We start from the raw sequence: 22,502 nt of genomic DNA on the forward strand, positions 1-22,502 counted from the left end.
CTTGTAGGTCCACTCTGCTCACTATAACACAACCTGCCACATGTATAGAAGCATCAAGTGGTTTTTTTGGTGTGCAGTATGTGCTAGGGTGAGACCACCAAACTCTGTCACTTCTGACCTAATAGGATTTGATCATAATTCTTAATGGGGAAAGGCTGATATGACAGCGCCTAATTCAAAACCCATTGAAGCCAATGGAAGCATTCACTTTGTCTTCAGTAGTTTTGCATCCGATCTATAACCCTCTACCGACTTCAGAAGGATTGGGGTTTTATTGTTCCATTTAAACAAGTGATTTCATTGTTCACAGCTCTACTGTTCTTTGAAAGTGTGTGTTATTTTTAGTTTATTATTGTGCAGTGCACAGAAGCCTGACAATTAGACTGCCTTAAAAAGGTACTATTACCTTCGGTTTAGTCGCTGTAGGGCATTTAGGATTATTGTAACAGCCAACACAATCCCCCTGTTGTAGAAAGGGAAAAACATATTTAAAAATAGGAACAACAAAAAGCTGTTTGAAAGCACCAGAAAAGTGTCTACTTTTATATAAGCAGTTAAAATTAATGACCAGAGACAAATACCTTTAAAAATATCCAATTTCATTACTCCTAATATAGATTATAGGAGTTTTCCAAAAGAGATAACAGAGGGGAAATGGTAAAGGAAAATGACAACAAAATAGGTACATTAATTTACAAAATAGGTACATTAATTTAACGAAATGAAAGAGAAATGAAATTTCACAGTAGAATAGTTCTGGAAGTGCAAATTTGCTACTAAGCTAAATAGGTAAGAGAGGGAGATGTATTTATCTATTTGTACATAGGCCTACATTTGCAAAAGTGACAATGGATTTGGGGTGTCTCCGATTTGGATGTCCAAACTGAGATGCTTTAAGAGACCTAATTTCAGGAAGTGCTGGGGACGCACCCTAAGCAATCCCCTTTAAGGTGACTCAAGTTGAGGACTCAAAACCACTAGTGGCTTTTTGGCCATATTGTATTTCTTTCTCTTTAGAAACTGATATGGCCCTCATCAACATAGTAAATGAGCACCTTGTGCATATGAGAGTATCTAGTTAGAGATATTTATACAAAGAGCACAAGCATCCACAGACATACCAGTTAGGATAAAAATAAGCACTAACAATCCTCCTGCTTATAGGGATCACCATATAGGGACAGGAAAAAAATCCCCTCTGTGCTATGATAATACACATGTAGATGTATTATAATAGGCTTTTACATGTTCCTGTGAAGGCATACAGCATTAGCCAGTGTTAGATTAGATGGATGATTGCTTTAATCCTACATCTAACTCAGAAAGTAATAACATCATCCTCTTATAGGTGGTAACTTTATTTGACCCTCTCAACATGCATTATTCAAAAGGGTCCAAAGAGAATTAATTTCTGCACTCCATTCAGAGTCATATTTGTCCATAAAGGGTTTATCTAGACTAGGAGAAGTGGCTGAAATGAGGTCAGGGTTAGCTAACATGTTTCAGCTAATCCCAACCTAACTTTGACCTTTTCCTTATCGTAGTTGCAGGTGGACCTTAGTGTATCTTTTAGGCACCATACTTCACCTTTCACTTTATTTTAGTTAGTCACAGTCCACCCGAGGCTTCCCACCGGACAAACCCAAAGTAGCACTTTAAACAGAGTTTCAGCCTTGGAGCCAAATCCTGACTGTATTGGAATCAGTGGGAGGATAGCCATTGACTTCAGTAGGGTCTGGCTTTGGCCTACAGTTCACATCTCCCCAAGGATCACAAAACTGAGCTGAAGGACTGACTGACCGTGAAATCTGCAGTGATAAAATTGTCACATCGCCCGCCAAGAGTGGGGTCCATTAACATGCAGTCAATCCCGTAAGCGATGCCACCATCAAACTCCAGGTGCCGCTGCACTATCCTACACCTCCTGTCATTCAGAAAGAGGTCACCCTGAGAGAGAGGCAAGAAGATAATCACACAAAATAAGGAGCCTGCTTCACTGGATGCTTGGTTCAGTCTATGTGCAGTTCCTGTTCAGGAATTAGTAAGAATATCAATCTTTCTTTGAAGTCAGTTCTCTCTCTTACAAAGAGAAAATTGCTTATCATTTCCAGATAGGGTAACAGCATTTCCCACTGGGCTTATGCATGCAAACCCCTGTCTCTAAGAGGTGGGGGGTGTCCCAGTTTGCCATGCCCCCCAGTTAGATGCCAAAAGGAATGGTGGACAGATGCCATTACCCATGAAGCCCCTCCCCCACAAGAGTATGCTCCCTCATAACAGTCACAGTGTCTCTTATTCAGTGTATTTACATATAAGGCCAAATGTTCAGAAACAGCTACCTGCGAAGTCAGTGCACCTGAGTGCAAACAGGTGATCACACACACAAACCATGCAGTTTGCACAACTTATTTTGTGCAAGTTTGCATCTAGGCAATAATAATTTGCAGGTCCTTAGTTCTAAAATGTAGCCCATACTATACATTGTACACTTATGACTCTTCTCCCAGAGTCAACTTCACTTTGTGGGAGCTCATTTTATATTTTGATGTGTTACATGCTAAGGCCCACACCCTAACTCCCATTGAACTCAGCTACATTTGAGGAACTGGGCCTGAGGTATTTCTCTTTTGAGGTATGTGCCAGCCAGTTATTTAGAGAGACTATTGCCTTATGATAAAGAAAATTATTCTTCAATAAGCCACCTTACCTGAAGGCAAATCACAAACCTGTGGATCTGTTTCCTAAGCCACTGCCCTGCACTGGGATATGCTAATGGAGACCACTGTGCATATGTGGAGCACCATTAATTCCAGTGTCGCTAATTCCTTAAGGGGGCTCTGCATAGGCATAGAGGGGTTTGCACTAGTGGTTCCCAATGTAGTATCAAGACTTATGTTATTAAATAGTACATTCCGTGAGGATTCCCAATGTGCTGGTATGTTAAACACTTACAATAGAGTTGTTGTTATCCCCACATTTTACACTGAGATCAGAACCTTGAAGGGTCTTCAGAGAATTGGAGCTGGGGAGCTCACAGGCTAAAATCTGTGAAAGAAATACACAGAGTGGGAAGATTTGGTGTTGGAGAACAGAGTTTTAGCAATGCCTCTTCTAAACAAATCAGGAAATGTTTGGAAGCACCTTAGCATCTCTGATGACATGGAATCTCAGATATTGCACCAGTTTGTCCTTGTTAGATTTTTTAAACAGGAAATCCTGCTGTTCCTTAGGAAGAGCTCTGAGAGCTTCATCGGTCGGCCAGAACAAGGTGACTGGTTTATGAAGAGGATCATTGATTACACTCATCAAACCGGCATTCTGCAACATAGAAAAAATGAGACTGATTTTTTTTTCTTCCTGTAAAATTACACTGTAAAGGATAAACTCTGAGAAATATGTACTGTAGCTAGGAGTGAATTGGCCCAGCAGTGAGGATGCTGAATGCATCATAGCCTTCCTAGTAAATGGCCTGTATTTTTGCCTTCCTGGGCACAAAGCCAAGATTTTAAAAAGCGGGTGTCTAAATTTAGGTTTTGAAGTCTATTCTGAAGCTGATTTTCAAAAGTGCTGAGCACCCAGCAACTCTTATTAAGGAACAGGCCACTTATTTAGATGCCTAGCTCTGAGCTTAGGAGCCCATTTTTACAAATCTGGGCCAAAAAGTTTTAGCACACAAGGTGGATTAAAGAGCAGGGAGGGGATGGATCGTATGGACCCATGAGTGCTCAGACCTGCCTGCCATTCTCCCGTGTGGAAGGTGAGAGAACTGGTTGCGGGGGCTGCTCCATAGCTTGTAGGGAGGGAGCCTGTGCCCAGGGCCGGCACAACCCATTAGGTGACCAAGGCGGTCACCTAGGGCGCTAACATTTGGGGGGTGGCGACCGCGGTGGCCGGACCTTCGGCCGACCCAGTCGTCGTCGGCATTTCGGGGGCGGGACCTTCTGCCGCCTCTGTCGGGGGCGGCATTTCGGGGGCGGGACCTTCCACCGCCTAGGGCGGCAAAAAAGCTGGCGGCGCTCCTGCCTGTGCCCCATTCCACACTGTACACAGCCCCATCACTCAGGCTGTGTGCCAATTTCACAAAACTGTGCCAAATCGTCATGGCCTCCTGGATTCTCTTACCTCCAGCAAGTTGCTGAACATGATGTATCCTTGTTTGGCTGCAACCATTTTAAGGCTTTCCTAGAAAGATACGAGTATTAAATGGGCTTACTTGTCTGGGAAATAAATTGGATATAGATTTAGTAATAAGGTATTTGGCATGTTTGAACTTGTAGTTCACTTGGCACTGTGAAATCAAAGCCACCTTAAAGGTCTTATTTTAGATGCTCCCTTTACAAAGCAGAACATCTTTAATATACATTTAATGTATGAATGATTCTAATGAATTTTAAATATACCACAATGTAAAACTATGCTAATGATTCAGTGTAGGGGCTTTATAATGCCAATGCTTTTGTTGTAACTACTATGCCAAATGGTAATTGGCAAGAAACATTCCAGATTATACTGGTAGAATGCTACAGGAATGAGGTACGTACCCGCTCAGTGCCCGATTCCTTCTTAGGGAAATCCTGCATGTGTTGTGGAAGTAGGATTTTATCTATGATGTGTATCACACCATTTGTGCTGACAGTGTCACTGGATATAATCTTAGCCTTGGTATTCAGATACACTGAATTCTGAAAAGGTAAACAAAAAAAGTGTTTTCTATGGAAACGTGCAGCAGAGAAATGTTGAAATGAAAACTCTTTACCGTGAGAGGCCAACTCACTGCTTGCAATACACTTGCAACAAATAGGGCTCCAGTTTTTAGGGCTTGATCCTGCAACTCTCAGCCACACAAGTAGTCCTACGAAAATCAATGGTGCTACACATGTGAGTAAAGATTACTCACACGAGCAAGGACTGCAAGACTATGCCCTTAGCGGGGCAAATAGAGAGGGTGGCATTTGTGAAAACAATAAGCAATAGATAATTCTTATTTTAAATACTATTTATTATTTTTAGGAGGAAAAGGAACAATCTAATTTTAAAAACGACAAATGAAAATGGTCAGTTTATTATTCTAACAATTTTACCTTGGCTATCTTGTTACCTGTGAGAAAGTGACCTGGATGGGGTCCCCCTGGAGAGAGGTGACATTAGTAATTGTTGTCAGGTCATTATAGAGAAGTCCGGCACAGCCCACCATATGGTACCTAAGGATCTGGGGCATCACTCCGTTGACAATCCAATCTTTAATCTAGGGCAGGAATTGGAGGAGTTCAAAGGCAAGGACAGAATAACATACAAATCCAAAAGCTCTCAGCTGCCTCACCCAAAGTCCATTGCCTTTTTCTTACTTACTTTTGGTTCACTGTTAAATGCTTCTTTATTGGGTGCAAACACAGTGAAAGGACCAGAACCTGCAATATCTTTGAGAGCAAGGGCCTGGAAAGTTTAAAAAGAACAACACAAAAATCATTCATTAATGCACATAGTGTCATACACTGGGCAGAATTAGACTGGATCCCATACAGGGAACCAGGCCCCATACTGTAGGCAGGGCCTCTAGATTGACCTCTGTGGCTGCCCACAGCCCTGTTCCTTGATGCCATCTGCCTCACATTGAATTCCCTTCTCCCATCCCACCACAAGTAATGTAAGACTGAGGGAAACACTCTGTTGCCATGGGGAAGATCCCCTCCCAACTCCTTCAGTCTTACAGGATTTAAAGAGTTCTCTCTGCAAGATTTGCCTCTCCATACTCTCCCCAGCTTCCTCCGCTGCTACTTAAGGGCACAGAGCTCTCCTTCTCTCGCTCATGTGCTGCCTTCCTTTATAACAATGGACAAGTAGTGCTTGAAAGTAAGAGAGAAAGCTGCTCTCAGCAGCGATTAATATGGAAGCGGAACGATTACAAGCTTTCCTTTCATCTTGAAGGAACCCAAAGTGTTTTCATATTCACATATATACACTTCTGCTCCGATATAACACGACCCAATATAACACGAATTTGGATATAACGTGGTAAAACAGTGCTCCGGAGGAGCGGGGCTGGGTGCTCCGGCAGATCAAAGCAAGTTCGATATAATGCGGTTTCGCCTATAACGCGGTAAGATTTTTTTGTCCTCCTGAGGACAGCGTTATATCGGGGTAGAGGTGTGTATATATATATCCATATACTTATGTATAATCTTATGGTTAGAAACCTACAGCCCATTGCTGTAGGTGTTGCACAAACATATAGCAAGAGAGAATCCCTGTACAGAAACACTTACAATCTAAAGGATGGAGGGGAAACAAAGACACAGAAACTATTCCAAGGACACAGAGGAGAGCGGGGACTAGAACTCTGGTCTCCTGGTCTAGTGCCCTATCCATTGTTCCACACTGTCTCACTACCTATGTCTACACCAAGGAATCACCGTCCTCTGAAATGTAGTCAGAACTGCGGGAGGCACAGAGCTGCTGTTTAGAAGCACCCAGCCACATCCTGCAACATTTTAGAGAGGCGGTGAAAAATACCATGTAAAATGCAATGGGAACTAGATCAACAGAATGTAGTTGCCCACATCAGAATTTGGAAAAAAGTGCCATGGGATCTCTGTTTATGGATGGGAAGGGCTTCAGTTTTGGGTCTGATCTGAAGGACACCGGTGCATAGTCCCACCAGTCTCAAAGCCATACCAGGGAATTGTAGCAGTACTGACTCAGAGGAAAAAGTGCCATTTACTGAATAACTAGCACCACTACATGCAACATTCTAGTTTTCTGTGAAGGTCTCCTATATAAGTAATAATTGACAATTTCCAGTCCTGATTACCTTGTGAGATCAGGGCTAGAGATGCTGTGGCACAAAAAACATTCAAGAATTTTCTTACCTTTAGATGGAAATAAAAATCAGTAGTATTGGAATCCTTAAGAAGCTCCTGCAACCAAGAATAACAGCATTTTTATACTGAATTGTGTGAATTTAGAATTGTGTCTGAAGAAATATTAATGAGTGCCGCCCTCAGGGAATGAACATGCCTGGTGTTAGAAGGGGAACTTTTTGGTCTAGATGATACAGTAATTGCCTGCATTGGTACAGCTTGTCAGCTGACCTCTCACTGTAGCTCTTGTCTGGTTTTTGTATGTGTTATCTTGCCAGTCAATCAGAAAGCAGTTGTGAGAATCGAAGAATAGCAGCATTCATGTTCCTTGCAGTGCCAGCTAGGTGTCAGGTCACTCCGTTTCCTCATATTATAGTTCTAGTCTTATTATAGAGACCCAGAGAGACAAAACCAGGCCCCAACTGTCAATATTGAAGATTACGGCTTGTTGCGGAGCAGGCATTTTGCTGCTGCTGCACAAAGCACATGCTGTATTGAAAGTTATATACAGAAACCAAACTTTACAAAAGTGACTAGTGATTCTGAGGACCTCACCTGAGACACTTCAGAGGGTCCTGATTTTCAGAAGGCAGGTTAGAACACTTTCTGAAAATCTGGTCCCTTTAAGGTGTCTCGGGTTGGGCCCCTCAAACGCACTAGTCTTTTTTTGAAAATCTTGTCCAGAGGTAACACTTACGGGACTAGGGAGATAAATTTCTAAATGGCATTGAAGCGAGCGCACGAGGAATTCTGCATGCAGTTCTGGGCTTTATGCAACAGAAATTTGTTAAACTGGGGAAAACCCAAAAGGCAAGCGAAACTGCAGAAAGGTCTAGGAGAGGTTAAGAGAAATGAACATATACAACCTGGAGACCAATAACTAAGAAGAGACATAACCATTCCTCCATGTCTTTGGAGAAGTAATAAAAAGTAAGGGAGGGAATTATTCAGATGACATCTTCAGGACAATCCTTGTTTAAAGGGTAATAATCAGGTCCTGGGCTAGGGGCTGAAGAGTTAATAGGCTATAAACTCTGAGGTCTTTCTGGAAACCTTTTCCTCCCTTTCAGTTCTGGCCCTTCTATCGTCTGTGCAAGAAGGGAAGCAGACAGCTGTGCACTCTCCAGGGTGCAGGTTTTAATATTCTGCCTGGCCTTCATATGAACTGTATGAAGGAGCAGACGGCTCCTTGCACCTCTTTCCCCTTCCACCGTTCTCCATGAAGGGCCAAGCAGAATCTGGCCCTTTCAGAAGCACCAAGCACCTGAAGCTCCTGGTCCCTTCAGTTGGAGAAGTGGGTGCTCAGCACCTCTGAAAACGAAGCCATCCTACGTTTCTCAGATTGGACACCCAAAGCCCGAGTATCCAAAATTAGTGGGCACTTTGGAAAATTTAGTCCTATATGATTTATACTGAAATTCATTGGCAAAAGAGAGAATAGAACTCACAAATTCCTCAGCCCTAGTCCCATGCCTATGCCACTGTTTCTTAACAAGCTACCTGATGTGCAGCAGCTGTTGCTCTTTAAAAGGTGCCACTTCTCCCTTAGATAAATAGATACATTTACTTCAGCATTTGCAGTATTTCCTATAGCTACTGCAGGACATACCTAGGAAATACTTGGGTAGCGGTACCTATTTCTCTATACAAAACCGGCATGGTTTTAAGAGTGGCCACTGTTTTACATAACTCTTTGAAAAATATTCAATAACAGTGAACACACATAAATGTTTTACCTGGTAGATGTTGCCTCGGCATTTAAATCCATCCCCAATGTAATCAGGTTTGCAGGTGCAGGTCCTCTCTGTCAGCTCGGTGTCATTACAGATTGCAGATTCACTGCAGCCACCGTTATTCTTGTAAGATTAGCAACATCAAACAAAATCAAATTAGTGGGTGTATTTGTGTTTACAAAACAATTTCAATTCATTTGCTCAAACTTCCAACAGAGGGAAATATTCTCTTTCTTATGAATAGTAAAGAATCAGTCAAGATTAATGTAAAGATAGTTATTGACACTTAAAGCAAAGCACAGTGCCAGTTTCTTTAACACCCATTCGCTAGCTCCTCAGTTCAGTGTGATGTAACTGGCTATTGTATACTGCTACCCAAAAGATTTCCATGCAGGCCTCATCATGGACTCCTGGGCTATGATCCTGAGCTGCACTTCTTAGGAGGTACATCCTGAGAGGGGAGGGAACCAAAAGTGGCTCTGGGATTCTGGGTTGCAGAAGCTACTCTAGTTTACTCCTTAGGTGTCTGGTAGCCCAGAATAGCTGGAGCACAGAACTGCCACACTTGTCTTTCCCCCAACTCATTCCTGTCTCCCCTCTTCCCCACCTCCATCTGGGAGGGAAGAGACATAGGTCTCTTAATTTGGCTTTCCATGTCCTGGGAACTCCCTTTGTTAGGGGAATTCCCCAGAGGGGAGATCTGGCTGCTCCCTGCCCTGTTACACCCACTGAGCCAGCCCAGAATTGGTGCCAATGTGATAATCAGACTGCAAACTGGTTTACTTGTGGACAAGGGGAAACGTCTCCTCATGACAAACCAGGGAATGCTGCCAAATGAAAAATGTAGCTCATTTTCTTTTCACATGCTCATTGCTAAAACTCAGATGCCAGTCACATGGGAGCGCACTTCCACTTCGTCTGACCTCCCATTCTGAGTGGTATTGGGGAGTCCTTCTTGAACTACCACCAGGGGTCTGGTTGGGATGGGCTCTAGCATAGTTCTCACCCTATGCAGCGCGGTTTGGATTTGTGTGCTGTTTATTTGGGTAGATCTAGCTGGACTGTTGGACAGGGAATTGAGTTTATTCAGAGCTCTCTGTGTACCTTTGCCATGGAGCACTTGGCTATATTACAGTCAGATTAGCATGCTGCACAACGTTGACAAAAGCCAACCTTCTGTAAAAACATTCTTTTAATAGCATTGTAGCCAGTGAAGTGGAAGAGAAGCTGTCAGAATGAAGCTCACACAAAAACATACGCAGCAGCTCATAAATCTGAACAACATCCCCTCCCGCTGACTTTTAATTTACATTTCTTAACTATTCCATCTGGGCAACCTTTGAAAAAGAATCCAGTGACAGACTGTTGCCAGGTCAAGGGATGATGACTACTTGTCACGATTCTCTGGAGACAAAAGATCAATGTGTACAGGTCAGTGAAATGCGTCAGCCATCCTTAGCCTGGGATCACAGGGAGGCAGCTTTTGAATGTTGAGGGCTTTTCATCTGAGACCAATGAGCAAGTGCTTGTATGCATCAAAGGGCTCGATCCTACACTCCATATTTGGGCTCAAAGTGAATGGGAGTTTTGCCTGTGTCAGAAGTATGGGATTGGGCCCGTTGAGTAAAATTCAACCTTGTGCAGAGGGCCAGCACCAAGGCTCGGAGTCATATGGGAGCCAACTGGGGCCTAGAGCTTGTGCCAACTCTCTGCACATAATGAGTAGTTCCAAAGACAGAAGGTTTGGTTCTCCAATCCAGCTGAGCACAGGGTTGCGGTTCCCTGATTCCGCACACACAGGGAGAGCTCTAAATTACCTGAGGAAACTTACACCAGTGGAGGATCAAGCATAGCGGAGCTCTGCTCTACCATGCCTCCCACATCTCCCTACCCTTCCACCCTGCTCCCAGAACACTCTCAACGTGCCCTCTTCTCCCCCTTACACTGAGGGATGCACCAGAGTTAACACCAGTGAAGAGTTCCACTGCATAGGGGGAATTCTCCACCTTCCATCTCGCTACTTTAAGGCCACGTTGTGCCATTTTCAGGCCACTTAGCAGACTGGAGAATCTGGCCCATAGTACATTATCCTGGCAGTAGATGAGCTGGCAGGAATGGAGTTGTGAGATTTGATTTGTCATCTTGCAATGATCAGTGAAACTGGCATCAGAGAAGAATTTTCGCACATTATCATTGGAACCTGGCTATTTTATTTGGTCTTTCTTAGAAACTGCATTCACTTCTTCTAAAACCTTAGAAGTTTTTAGGTACTTCAGAAATCATGAGTAATTTATAGAATGGATTTTTAAATTTAAATAATTCCAGCAACACTGAAAAAGCTGTACAGAAATAATGAAAATTACTCCTTGCATTTAACCACAAAAAACCAGTATCTCCCCCAGGATTTGATTTAAGGCTGTTTTTTTAAATCTTGTCCACAGCCTAAAAACTAGATTGTTCCATATTTGGGCCCCAATTCAGCAAAACATCTAAGCATATGCTTAAAGTTTAGCACATGCTTAAGTGCTGTCAGCTATACTTTAAGCATATGCTTACACGCTTCCTGAATCAGGTCCAGATGGGCTACTCTACACATTTCTAAGCTAGTCTTTCATGCATACAAAACCAAAAGCATATTGGTGTTATATAAAAAAATGTAATGATGAGAATATACTTTCCTGTAAAATGATACTCACCGATAAACACAGGTTGATGTACGTGCATGTTTTACCATCTCCTGAATATCCTTTCAAACAATTACACACAGCCTACCAGGAGAAGAAAGGATCCATTTTAACACAGAAACATGTGGAATTTGGTTGTAGTACCTTTTGATTTTATTTATTTTTTATTGGCTATACTGAGCTGCATGGTAAAATGAGGAGAGAACAAAACGCAAAATCCCATTTTATCTTAATATCCATTTTGTAATTTTCCATTTCTCACACTACAAGCACATCATCTCTTTAGGGCAGATCCTCAGCTGATGCAAGGTGTCATAGCTCCATTATCTTTTCTCATTTCTCCTCTGCAACCGAGGGCATCAGAAATGGCCTCTCTTTATCTCACTCTCCACAGTTTAGCTCTTTTCAGATATCAGCTGAAAACACAACTCATCTCCCCCTCCTTTTAGCTGTATTATTCAAATCATTAAAGAAGCTTACCATGTTTTCAGAATAAAGAACCAGGGCATTTTTGTGGGGATATTTTTGGGATGGTGAAATTCTCCCACAAAAGCACTTTAACAAATGTGTCCTTGTGTCGCTCCTGCCAGCGTCTTACTCAGCAGTGTCCCGTGCATGTTTCAGTGTAGTTACACCGGGGTTATGCTTTTTGATACTCGCAATTATCACACAGCTGGAAGGTTACCATGGCTAAAGGAAATTACTTATTCTCTCTTTAAAGGTCAGACTTCATGCATGACAAGGTGGGGGAGGTAATATCTTTTCTTGGACCAGGGTGTGTTGGTGAAAGAGACAAGCTTTTGATCTACACAGAACTCTGCTTCAAGTCTTCTTCCAGACCTGAGGAAGAGCTCTGGGTAGCTCAAAAGCTTCTCTCTTTCACCAACAGGAGTTGGTCGAAGAAAAGCTATTACCTCCCCCACCTTGTCTCTCTAATATTCTGGGACTGACACGGCTACAACTACACTGCACACTTTATGCATGTCATTTTAGAATCTAGGGCCATTTAACTACACTATGCTGATGCTGTCATTACTCTGCAGTTATTCTTTCAGAGGCAGCTGGTGCATCAGAAAGCAAAACTACCAAGCAATTGCAGTGTAATGACAGGATATTCAGTGTACCTGCATTCTAAAATACACTGGGGGAAGGACAAGCAATTCAGGCATATAGCTAGCCCTCTGGTTATAGGAGTTTGTAGAAATTTTATGAATCAAAAATAGTACTTTGTAAGGGTCAGTTGTGAGCCTTCTTGCACACCTGTACAGGGGAGAAAGGCAGTGTAAGGAGCCCCTTTGGGGAGGCTACCTGCATTGCCAGTGATTGCAGGGGAGAGGGCAGCCACTGCTGGGCTGTTACACCCCCCCCATAAAGCTGGGTAGAGCTTTGGCACCATGCTCCCCTCACCCAATGTGCCATCCCATACATGAGAGCTGAGGCTGGGCCTGTCCACATGGCTCCTGACCGGAGCTGGATATTTGGCCCAGCTACCCCTCTGTCCTGGTGGAGGGATGACCAGGCCACATCTGAGTGGTGCTGCAACCCCGTGTGCCTACTTGGTCCCCCTCCCTCCACCTTTGCAGTCGTCCTGCCGCTGCTGGGCACTGCGCACCCTCATCCCCTGGGGAGAAGAGGAGCAGGGGTCACCGGGAACTCTGAGTCCCCAGGAGGGTGGGAGGGTTGGAGCCAGGCTTTTGGTGCTTCCTGGGGAAGTGGAGACACAGAAGGGGGTGGGGGTCTGGTCTGGGAGCTCCCAGAACTGCCTGGTGCCCGGTGGCGATGGTGCTCTCCAGCCTGGCTGGCTCTCTGGGGAAGAGCTTGGGGTTAGGTGTGGGGTGAGGAGACCACAGGGTTGGGTGCAAGGGAAGAGCTTGGAGTTGGGGGGCAGGGCAATGTGTCTGGGGTGCGGGGGAAGAGAGTGGGTCTGAGTGTGGGACAGCAGGTGGGAACTGTGTGTTGAGCTGGGTGCAGTGGGGAGAGCTCAGAGCTGGGGTAGGGGCAATGTGAGGGGAAGAACACAGGGCTGGGAGTGGGTGGCAAGAGGACAGTGTGTGTAGAGGTGGGTGCAGTGGGGAGAGCATGGATTGAGGTGCAGAGGCAGGGGAGGGAGAGCTCTGGGCTCCCTCCTTAGGGAAATTCTGGTTGCACCCCTGGCAGAGGCAAAGGGGAAGTAATCTGTGTCAGCAAAAGGGCTGATGCAGATTGCTCCAAGAGGGGAGTTAATGGGGAGCAGGAACCAGATTGTTATTCCCAGTCACTGCCTTTTTCTTGCCCTGCTCCTGGGGAAGCACAGCTATGCAGGCTGGATTGTAGAACTACCGTCCAGCCTATAGCGATTACAGTAAAGTATGCAAGTAGAAGGGTAGTAATAAGTACTTCAGTCAGAGCTAATCTTCTAGTCATGTGAAAGCAGTGGTAATTACCAGTGTAAAACTTACTGCACGTTGACTGCAGAGTTAATACATCCCTTGTTGTATCTGCTTATGCATGAATCTGTTATACACTGGGAGCAGAGCTGGTTGGAAAGTAGGGATTTTTCTGCAGAAAATGTTGACAGAAATGAAGAGAATTTCATTTTCAACCCTCCTCCCCCCAAAAAAGTTTTGAAAAAATGAAAAAAGTAGGGCCAAAAAACAAACAAAAAAAATGGTTTTGGCCAACATATTTTGGGTTTTGGTCAACATTTTTCAGGTTTTTGGTTTCTAAAGAAAATTGAAAAATACTGAGGAAAGCAAACACTTCCCACACATGTTGTTTAGTTGAAAACCCAATTTTCTGTCCAAAAAGAAGAAAAGAACAGAGAAAAAAAAGTCCAGTTGGAAATTTTTCAGCCAGCCCTACTCGGAGTGACCACACTAGGTCTTTTTAACTGTGACGACACATTACTTACCTGGTTGGGTCCAGTCTGAGTGCATTCCGCATTTCTATCACATCCACCATTGTTCTCTAAGCAAGGGTTGATTTCTTTATAAAAAAAAAACAATTGGAGAAAACTCAATGATTTACAAGTTCTCACTTCATTGATTAGCTAAAGTAACATGTACTAGGAATGCAGGCTTGTGACAAATGCATAAGTGCCAACTCCGTGGGTGCTCCAGGGCTGGAGCACCCCCAGGAAAAACATGGGCAGCCCCCCTATCAACCCCTCTCCCTCCCCCCAGTGCCTCCTGCCTGCTGGCAGGCGCCGCCGATCAGCACCTCCTGCTCCCTCCCAGCACCTACTAACCTGACGTGATCAGCTGTTTCATGGCATGCAGGAGGCACTGGGGAGGATGGGGGGAGGAGCGAGGGCGCAGTGCACTTGGGGAAGGGGGTGGAACTGGGTGGGGAATAGGCGGGGCAGAAAGAGGTGGGGTGGGGGTGGGAAGAAGCAGGGTGGGGGTGGGGCATTGGGGGAAGGGGTGGAGCGGAGGTGGGGCCTGGGCGGAGCTGGGGGAGCACCCCTCACAGATTAGAAACTCAGCACCTCTGGACAAATGTGATTCATTTAGACTGATTCTTATTGCTACCTAATGCCCTCCTTGTAAGTATCGTTCATCTTTCTCAGCAAGAGCTGTAAACATGCAGACAATATTGCTTTTAGAATGGTTCACAGTGAAGTTTAATACAGTAAGGGCTTGTCTACACTTAAAAGGCTGGAGTGCTTCAGTGTAGACACTCTCTATGGTAATGGGAGGGTTCTCCCATCAGTGTAGGAAGGACTCCAGCTCCCCGATAGGTGGTAGCTATGTTGACAGGAGAATTCTCCCATTGGCAGAGCCCTATCTACAGCAGGTGTTAGGTCGGTTTAACTGCATCGCTCAGGAGTGTGGATTTTTCACACCCCTGAGCAATGTAATTATAGTGACCTCATTTCCTAGTGTCGACCAGGCCCAAGTCTTTTACCCTTTCCTTGGATGGATATAGGGCCTAAGGCCTGATCCAAAGCGTCCATTAAAATCAGTGGGAGTCTTTGACTTCAGTGGGCTTTGCATCAGTCCTTTCAAGCAGTGACCTGAATGTTAGGACTTTTAGGTCTAAGGGGCAATTCACTGTTATGCTTTCAGAGGCCTCATTTTGTTTTGGAGATAGTTGAATTTTGCATTTCCTTTTAAAGTGTCTTATAGTTTGCCCCAAGGTAAGGGAGAGAGAGAGGGAGAGAGTGTGTGTGTAAAGAAATATATCTTTGGGGATCCATCACATACACAGTGGACACCATGCAGTATTAACATACACAGTACATACATTGTGGAGACATCACTGTACCAATTCCCTGTCTTATGACAAGTGCCCTGATCTAGTGATCACTTACCCAGGCAGACAATTCCATCTCCAGTGTATCCAGCTGTACAAACACATACTCTGTTTCCTGGAGTAGTTTTTCTACACTCTGCTTTGACAGAACAGCCACCATTGCTGGTCTCGCATGCGTCAATAACTGCATAATGGGAAACAAAAAATAAAATCAATGTGCTTAATTTTTTTAATGTTTATTATTTAACTAATCTCTGTCATGTCTCCAAAGGTAAAGGAATTTAGTGATATTTCCTAGACAAACTCTGATTTAAGAGTCCATAGATGTAATTAGAATCTTACACGTATTTCTTATAAACTGCAATAGGAAAAGGGGAAAGTGCATTTCTAAAGTGGAAAATAATAAGTCAGCTGTGATTGGGTCTCCATAAGTTCCCATCCTCCAATGCTGCCTAGTCTAACTACAAAGAATAAGGAGAGGGCCCTCCACATGTTTCATGGGATTAAAAGGATCCTTCCAACTTTTCCTGAGTTTGGAAAAGTTTACACCTCCTGTGATGGGATGTAAACCCTGCACTGGCACTGAAAAGGAAAGGGAGCCTGAGAGTGCTAGTCATATCACTTGCATGTGTTAAAGGACTTTGGCCCTGGGAGTTGTTAAACTCTTAAATGTGTCTTCTCTGGATCTTGAGGACATTCCTGTGGCTAGAATAGGCTGAAGAATGCAAAAGGGAAACCGAGGCACAGCTGCTGGAATCCCACATCCAGCCACCAAGGAGGCCTGTTGGGTGGCAACTCTGCTACACCTCCCCATTCAGAGTCAAACATCCCTCTGTTGAAGGAGGTCAGGGTGACCCTGGCAATCCTAGACAGTCCTTGGATTACCCATTGGTGAACATGTTGCTTTTACAGTGCATAGATTTCCTTGTCACTACCAACCTAATGAGTCAGAGGCTGGGCATAGGAATCAACTCCCCCCGGCTCTTGTTTGGTAGAACTGAGCCCATTCTGCTTAGCCAATGGGCTTTTCTGATAAAAACACTTCCACAGTATTCTATTAACGTTCAAAACCACTGTACTCACACCAGTGTAAGATGTAGTGTTTTCAACCACTGAAACAGAATATAGTGTTTTCGACATGGACAGCCCTACCAGATCACCCAGCCTGACTGTGGCAGAAAGTCCCCATCAGGAGAGAAATGAAGGCCAATATAGCATAAACATAAGGGTCTCAATACATCTAGGTTCTGCAGAACTTTGGCTATTCAGATAGAAATTCTTGCCATTTTCTCAGTTCTCCCCGATTTTGAGCTGTGCTGGGTGGTGCAAAGGTGAGTAGGGAACCTGTGCAAATTAGAGCAGTGTAACAGCTGCTTGAATTTACACCCTGCTACTCTTGGCGTCAACGAGCTGTTCCAGTAGCTAGAATAACCAGACCATAGTGGACTGGCAACTTGGCCCATAACTCCTTTTTCTCAGGAAAGCCCTTACACCAGGGGCCAACAGTAAGCGGAATAGAGCCTTAGGCTGGTTCTATGCCACCCTAGATGCTGCCTACATATGGGGAATTTCCCAGTAACAGATTAAACTGGCGGATTTGTGCTGCTAGGGTGTTGCAAAGCAGGGGTTAGAATTTGGCGTCAGGACAGTGCTATCCAACGTGGTTAGACAAATACTCCATTGTTCCAAAGGGCATTATTTTAATCAGATAAGGATTAGGGAATTAATTACGCACACTGCAGAAGGAAACAGTCTGTTTCATAAATCTGGATTTTCCGCGCTTTCCAAAGAACACCTGGGATTAACTGCAATTGCCCCTTTCTTAGGCTAGCCATAGAGCAGTTTTAGTTAATCACCACAAATTTACATCAATTCAGAATTCAGAAAATGGACAAAACCACAGGACTAGCCAGAAGTGCTACCATACCTCCAATCATTAAACTGGGTCGGAAAAAAAAAACAGACATAATCCAGGTTTCACTACTCCAGAACTAACACAACTCCAGTTGTGCACAGTATGTTCCCTCTTCCCCATTCTTTCCCCTTAACACAATATATTGTATCTAAGGGATTTCTAGTCCTTTGTTTTTCTGAAGCTGCACCTGTTGCAGTCCATTCATTTTGAACAAACTGGCAGCAAGTCCTCTTTTCACTTCCTGTGTGGAAACATGCATCTCTCAACAGCTCTTCTGTTTCACAGTGAACACCAAGTGCTTCAAGCACATTCTTTGAATAGGTAGAAAACAAAGCCCACTTGCCTGTACAGTGTGTTCCATTCCCTTTAAAGCCAGCTGCACACTTGCAATATGCGGTGCCACCAGACTTGAGGAGGCAGCTAGAACGGAGAAAGAAGGACGGTGGTATATTAGAAATCATCACGTGATCTGTATTGTCATTGCTGCTCTACTGTATCTTTATTATGATTATTTTTTGTAATACCATGGCGCCTCGGACCTCATTGTGCTAGGCGCTGTACAAACGCAGAACAAGAAAACGGCCTTGCCCCAAGGAGCTTGCAATCTAAATATTAGACAAGAGACAACAGATGGATACGGGGAGTAAAAAGAAACAGTGAGACTATACTGGTCAGCATGATAGGCAGTAGTCTCAGCACACCAGTGGTCTAACCATTTTTTTTTGTAGGCAGCACAAAAAAGGAGAGATTTAAGGAGGTTTTGAAGGAAGATAAAGATTGAAGCGGGGAGTCAACAATGCAATTGAGTGCAGTTGTATGACAGGGTTACTTGTGATAGTAGAAAAAGGGCTCAAGAGCTCTGGGGCTCACTTCTGGTTTATATTTTATGTTCCTAAGGGTATATCTACACTGCAATAAAACACCTGCAGCTGGCCCATGTCAGCTGACTTGGGTTTGCGAGACTCGGGCTATGGGGCTGTCAAATTGCGGTGTAGATGTTCCAACTCAGGCTGGAGCATGAGCCCTGGGACCCCACGATGGGGGAGTGGCCCAGAGTTTGGAATGTCTACACCTGAATGTCTACACCATAATTTTACAGCCCTGCAGTCTGAGACCCATGACCCCAAATCATCTGACACAGGCCAGCTGTGAGTGTTTAATTGCAGTGCAGACAGACCCTATAGCTCATACTTCAGGGTTTCAGCTGGCCACCTGCAGGGGTCAGAAGGGGATTCCCCCCTGCAGTGTATTCTGGGAGGACTTTTTGACTCCTTCCTCTGAAGTATCAGGGGGCCATGGCTGGAGATGGGACCTTGGACAGGGAGAGCTTAGGGTTGCCAGGTGTCAGGTTTTTGAACGGAAAGTCTGGTCAAAAGGGGACCTGTGCAGTGTTCGGTCGGTACTGCTGACTGGACACCAAAAGTCCAGTCACCGCAGTGACCGGCCTCCACTGCTGGAAGGGTGGGAAGAGCAGCTGCTGCCGGAGGAGCTCAGCTGATGGACTGGAGAGAAGCTTAGGAATTGGCGCCCAGCTTCGGCGGAGAAGGAGGTAGGTACCGCTTTTTCAGCCAGGTGGCCCAGGCCCCCACTCTCTCTGGCTCCTCACTCTGGGGATGATCCCTGCCCTGCCATGTCCCAATTGCCCCGGCCCCTTGCTCTGGGGTTTGACCATCCTCTTCCCTGCTGTGCCCCAATTGGGCAAGCAGGCAGGCTCCACAGCGTGTGTGTACTGTAACGGGAAAGAGCGAGAACAGTAAAGTAGGGGATGAGAGTAGGCACAAGGGAGATCAGGAGATGGGATAGGAGAGGGTCACTGGGGCAGGTGTATCTGTGACAGGGGAGGAGGAGAGAGAGCTATAGGAAGGGAAGTCAAGCCAAGGGGATGGGGAAGATCATGTTGTATTTTATCAATTTTCTCTTGGAAGAAATTGGTGAGATCCTGTGCAGAGAGAGAAGTGGAGGCAGGAGGAGAGGAGGGTTTGAGGAGTGAATCAAAGAGGGCAAAAAGGTGGCTGGGGTTGTGGGCGTGGCATTGAATTAAGCTGGAAAGTAAAGTTGTTTATCAAGGAAGGTGGCAGAATTGAGGGAGGAGAGAATAAATTTGTAGAGGAAGACGTCAGCTCAGTTACAGGATTTCCAGCAGAGATGCTCTGCACTATGAGAACAGAAGCTGAGGAAATGGATGCTGGGAAGGATCCAGGACTAGGGGCTGACAGGGTGGACCTTGCAATGGGAGAGAGGCAAAGAAGTCAAGGGTGAGGAATGGAGAGAATCAACTGCCCTGTCAATGGCAGAAAGGAAAGAGAGGGCAGGGAGGAGATGGCTGATAGCAGATGAGAAATCATCAGTCCTGATGGACTGGAAGTCACAGAATGGCTGAGGGATTGGGGCGGGGGGCTGATAGGAAGGAGTTGGGTGGACAGTAGATGACGGCACCATGGAGGAAAACAGGAGAGAGAGTTGGGTGCAGTGCTGTTCAAAGGAGGAGAAAGAGTAGAAAGGGGAAGGAAGAAGGGGGTTAGCAGGGGCAGGAATGGGAGAGGGGAAACCTAACACCCCCACCACTGTCTGATCCAGGGCAGGAAGTATGAGTGAAGGAGAGGCCTCCATAAGAAAAAGGCAGCTGCAGAGGCAGTGTCAGAGCCCTGGACCCCTTCATCTGCCAGAGCCAGGACCTGCAGGGAGCAAGATATACAGAAGTTGTGATTGGCTGGATGTTTTTTGGAGAGATGGAGTGGGCATTCCAGAGACAGCAAGAGAAGAGGAGGAAGGGGCATGGGTGGGAGGTTAGGAATGATGACTACTGATGGACAGAGGTGGTGGCAAGGATTGGTATGGGAATGGAGAGGGTGGAGTTGGAGGGAGGATCAGGGCTGGAGCAAAGATCTCCAGAAATGAGGAGGCAGAGGAGGGTCTGGATGTGGGATCTGGATCTGGGCTGGTGGGAAGAGGAGAGAGATCAGGGTGGAAAGGGGAAGAAGGGTAGGTAGAGTTGGTGAGAACTGTAGAGGAATGATGTAAGAAGGATGGGGAAATGGAATCATTGAGCAGGGGAGGGAGAGGGAAGGAGAAGGAGGACAGATACGATGATGCACGGTATCTTTGACTGTAATGCTCGCAAAAAACAAATGGACATGCAACCTTGAAAAAGGACCTAGTTATAGTAATGCTATAAATTAAACTGCAAAATGCCAAGACTTTAAAGGAACTTCATCCTAACCTCTAATTTTAGGCATCTAGAACTTCTGCTGTTTGCACACACACTTACTATCTATATGCATATCTAGCAGTTGCATGTCCGTATACCCGATTTTTGTGCATAAGTGCCCTTGTTTGGGACACTAGAAATGTAGAGGTCCCAAATTGCATAACCAACATTTCATTGCCTCTAATTAAAGTCTACTTTAGAAAATTTAGTCCTGTATGTGTAAGATAAAACTGTGATGAACTAGTGTGTGTAAGCAGGGTCTGAATGAGCTCTCCCCTGACATTTAGTGATGCACTGGGGGAAAAGACGTCAGGAGCAGACTGTAGTTGCATAGACACATCTGCTCTGCCTAGGTGTTCAGCAGACGGAACTGCTTTGCCAAACTGATCAATTTTGGCTGGTTTGGGATTACAATTCACTTTCATATTGAATGCAGGGTGGGAAACAGATGCAAAGGGCACTGCCCAATGTATTGTGGGATGGGTGTTTGCTTATGGTTCTGTGCTTTTGAATTATGGTTGTGGTGTTTTCCTAGATTAATGCTAGGTTCCCTCTCCCTTTTAATAAAAATTTTCTTTTGGTATACACAGACTCAGTACTTGTGATTGGGAAAATATTGCCTCTGAGAGGTGCCCAGGGATTTCCCCAGATGACTGGGTGGGGCTTGAGTTGATTCTGTTTTGGATTGTTAAGAGGCGGCTTTTGTTGCAGCCAACTCCACCTGGCAGAAGGCTTATACAAGGGTAGATGGAATTCTGCTCTTGTAATCACAAGCTGGACCATCACTCTGGTATTGTGCTCCTCTAACATGCATGGAAATTCAGTACATCAATTCAAATTCAACACGTGGAGGCACAGGCACCGTCTTCCTCCTTTCCCCAGGGGTGCTCAATCCCTGCTCTGCCCCAGGCCTGCCCCCACGCCACCCCTTCCCCCACAGCCCCACTCTACCCCGCCTCTTCCCGCCCCCACCCTGCCTCTTCCTGCCCCTGCCCCTTCCTGCCCTGTTCCTCCACCTCCCCGAAGCGCTCCCCGCCTCCACTCCTCCTCTCCCCCTCCTCCTCTCCCCCCAGCACCTCCTGCACATCGCTGAACAACTGACCGCTGGTGGGGGGTAGGCGCTGGGAGGGAGGCAGAGGAGTTGATCAGCGGGGCCGCCGGTGGACGGGAGGCACTGGGGGGGAGGGGGAGGAGCTGATCAGTGGGGCTGCCGGTGGTGCTGAGCATCCACTAATTTTTTTACATGGGCGCTCCAATCCTGGAGCACCCACAGAGTCGGCGCCTATGCATGGAGGAAGGATAGACTACTATAGTCAAACTCTGCTGTCCAGATCTTAATATAACTTTGCCCTAAAGTCTTATTAAATGGTAGAGCTATAAATAGCAGATGGGATAAATATTTAAATGGAGCTGCCAGCAAAGAAGAAAATCAGATCATTGTAGGTGTTTGGGGCTCTCTGTTCCTGTTTTCCTGATCGTCTTATAATATGCAGTCAGCACATAAGAGGCGAACTTCCAAAATATCTTCTGTGCTCTCTGAAGGTCTAAGATAACGTAGCCAGCATCTCCCTGGGTGTATAGTGGCAGGCTGGATTCCTTACAGTAAAGCCCAGATTTCTAAAGGAATTTAGGTATTGCTCCACTCACCAGTGCAAGGCTTAAGTGATATAGGCTATGTCGACACTATGCAGCTTTTAGCGACACAGCTGTGCTGCTACCATTGTGCCGCTAAAAGGTGCGCAGTATAGCTGCTATTTGTCGGCAGAAGAGAGCTCTCCTGTCGACAAAAAATGCCCACTGCTAATGAGCGGCGTTAGTGTTGTTGGCAGGAGAGTGCCGACAAAGTGCTATTCACACCGGTGCCTGTCATCG

General features: G+C 45.3%; 1 protein-coding gene across 1 annotated transcript in view; it reads right to left on the minus strand.

The window, feature by feature from the left end:
• The window catches only part of STAB2 (stabilin 2), a 138,640-nt gene that overhangs the window by 28,962 nt on the left and 87,176 nt on the right, over positions 1-22,502 (minus strand). The window contains exons 41-54 of the mRNA XM_065565181.1: positions 17,766-17,842; positions 15,566-15,691; positions 14,165-14,238; positions 11,287-11,358; positions 8,594-8,713; positions 6,867-6,914; positions 5,350-5,433; positions 5,099-5,245; positions 4,542-4,682; positions 4,123-4,182; positions 3,142-3,318; positions 2,953-3,045; positions 1,801-1,947; positions 407-463 (exon numbers count right to left, since the gene is read on the minus strand). Coding sequence (XP_065421253.1) covers positions 407-463; positions 1,801-1,947; positions 2,953-3,045; positions 3,142-3,318; positions 4,123-4,182; positions 4,542-4,682; positions 5,099-5,245; positions 5,350-5,433; positions 6,867-6,914; positions 8,594-8,713; positions 11,287-11,358; positions 14,165-14,238; positions 15,566-15,691; positions 17,766-17,842 — 1,423 coding nt within the window. The remainder of the gene's footprint in view (positions 1-406; positions 464-1,800; positions 1,948-2,952; positions 3,046-3,141; positions 3,319-4,122; positions 4,183-4,541; positions 4,683-5,098; positions 5,246-5,349; positions 5,434-6,866; positions 6,915-8,593; positions 8,714-11,286; positions 11,359-14,164; positions 14,239-15,565; positions 15,692-17,765; positions 17,843-22,502) is intronic.

Source organism: Chrysemys picta, chromosome 1 (genome assembly GCF_011386835.1).
Source record: "Chrysemys picta bellii isolate R12L10 chromosome 1, ASM1138683v2, whole genome shotgun sequence".
In the NCBI taxonomy this organism is placed as follows: domain Eukaryota; kingdom Metazoa; phylum Chordata; order Testudines; family Emydidae; genus Chrysemys; species Chrysemys picta.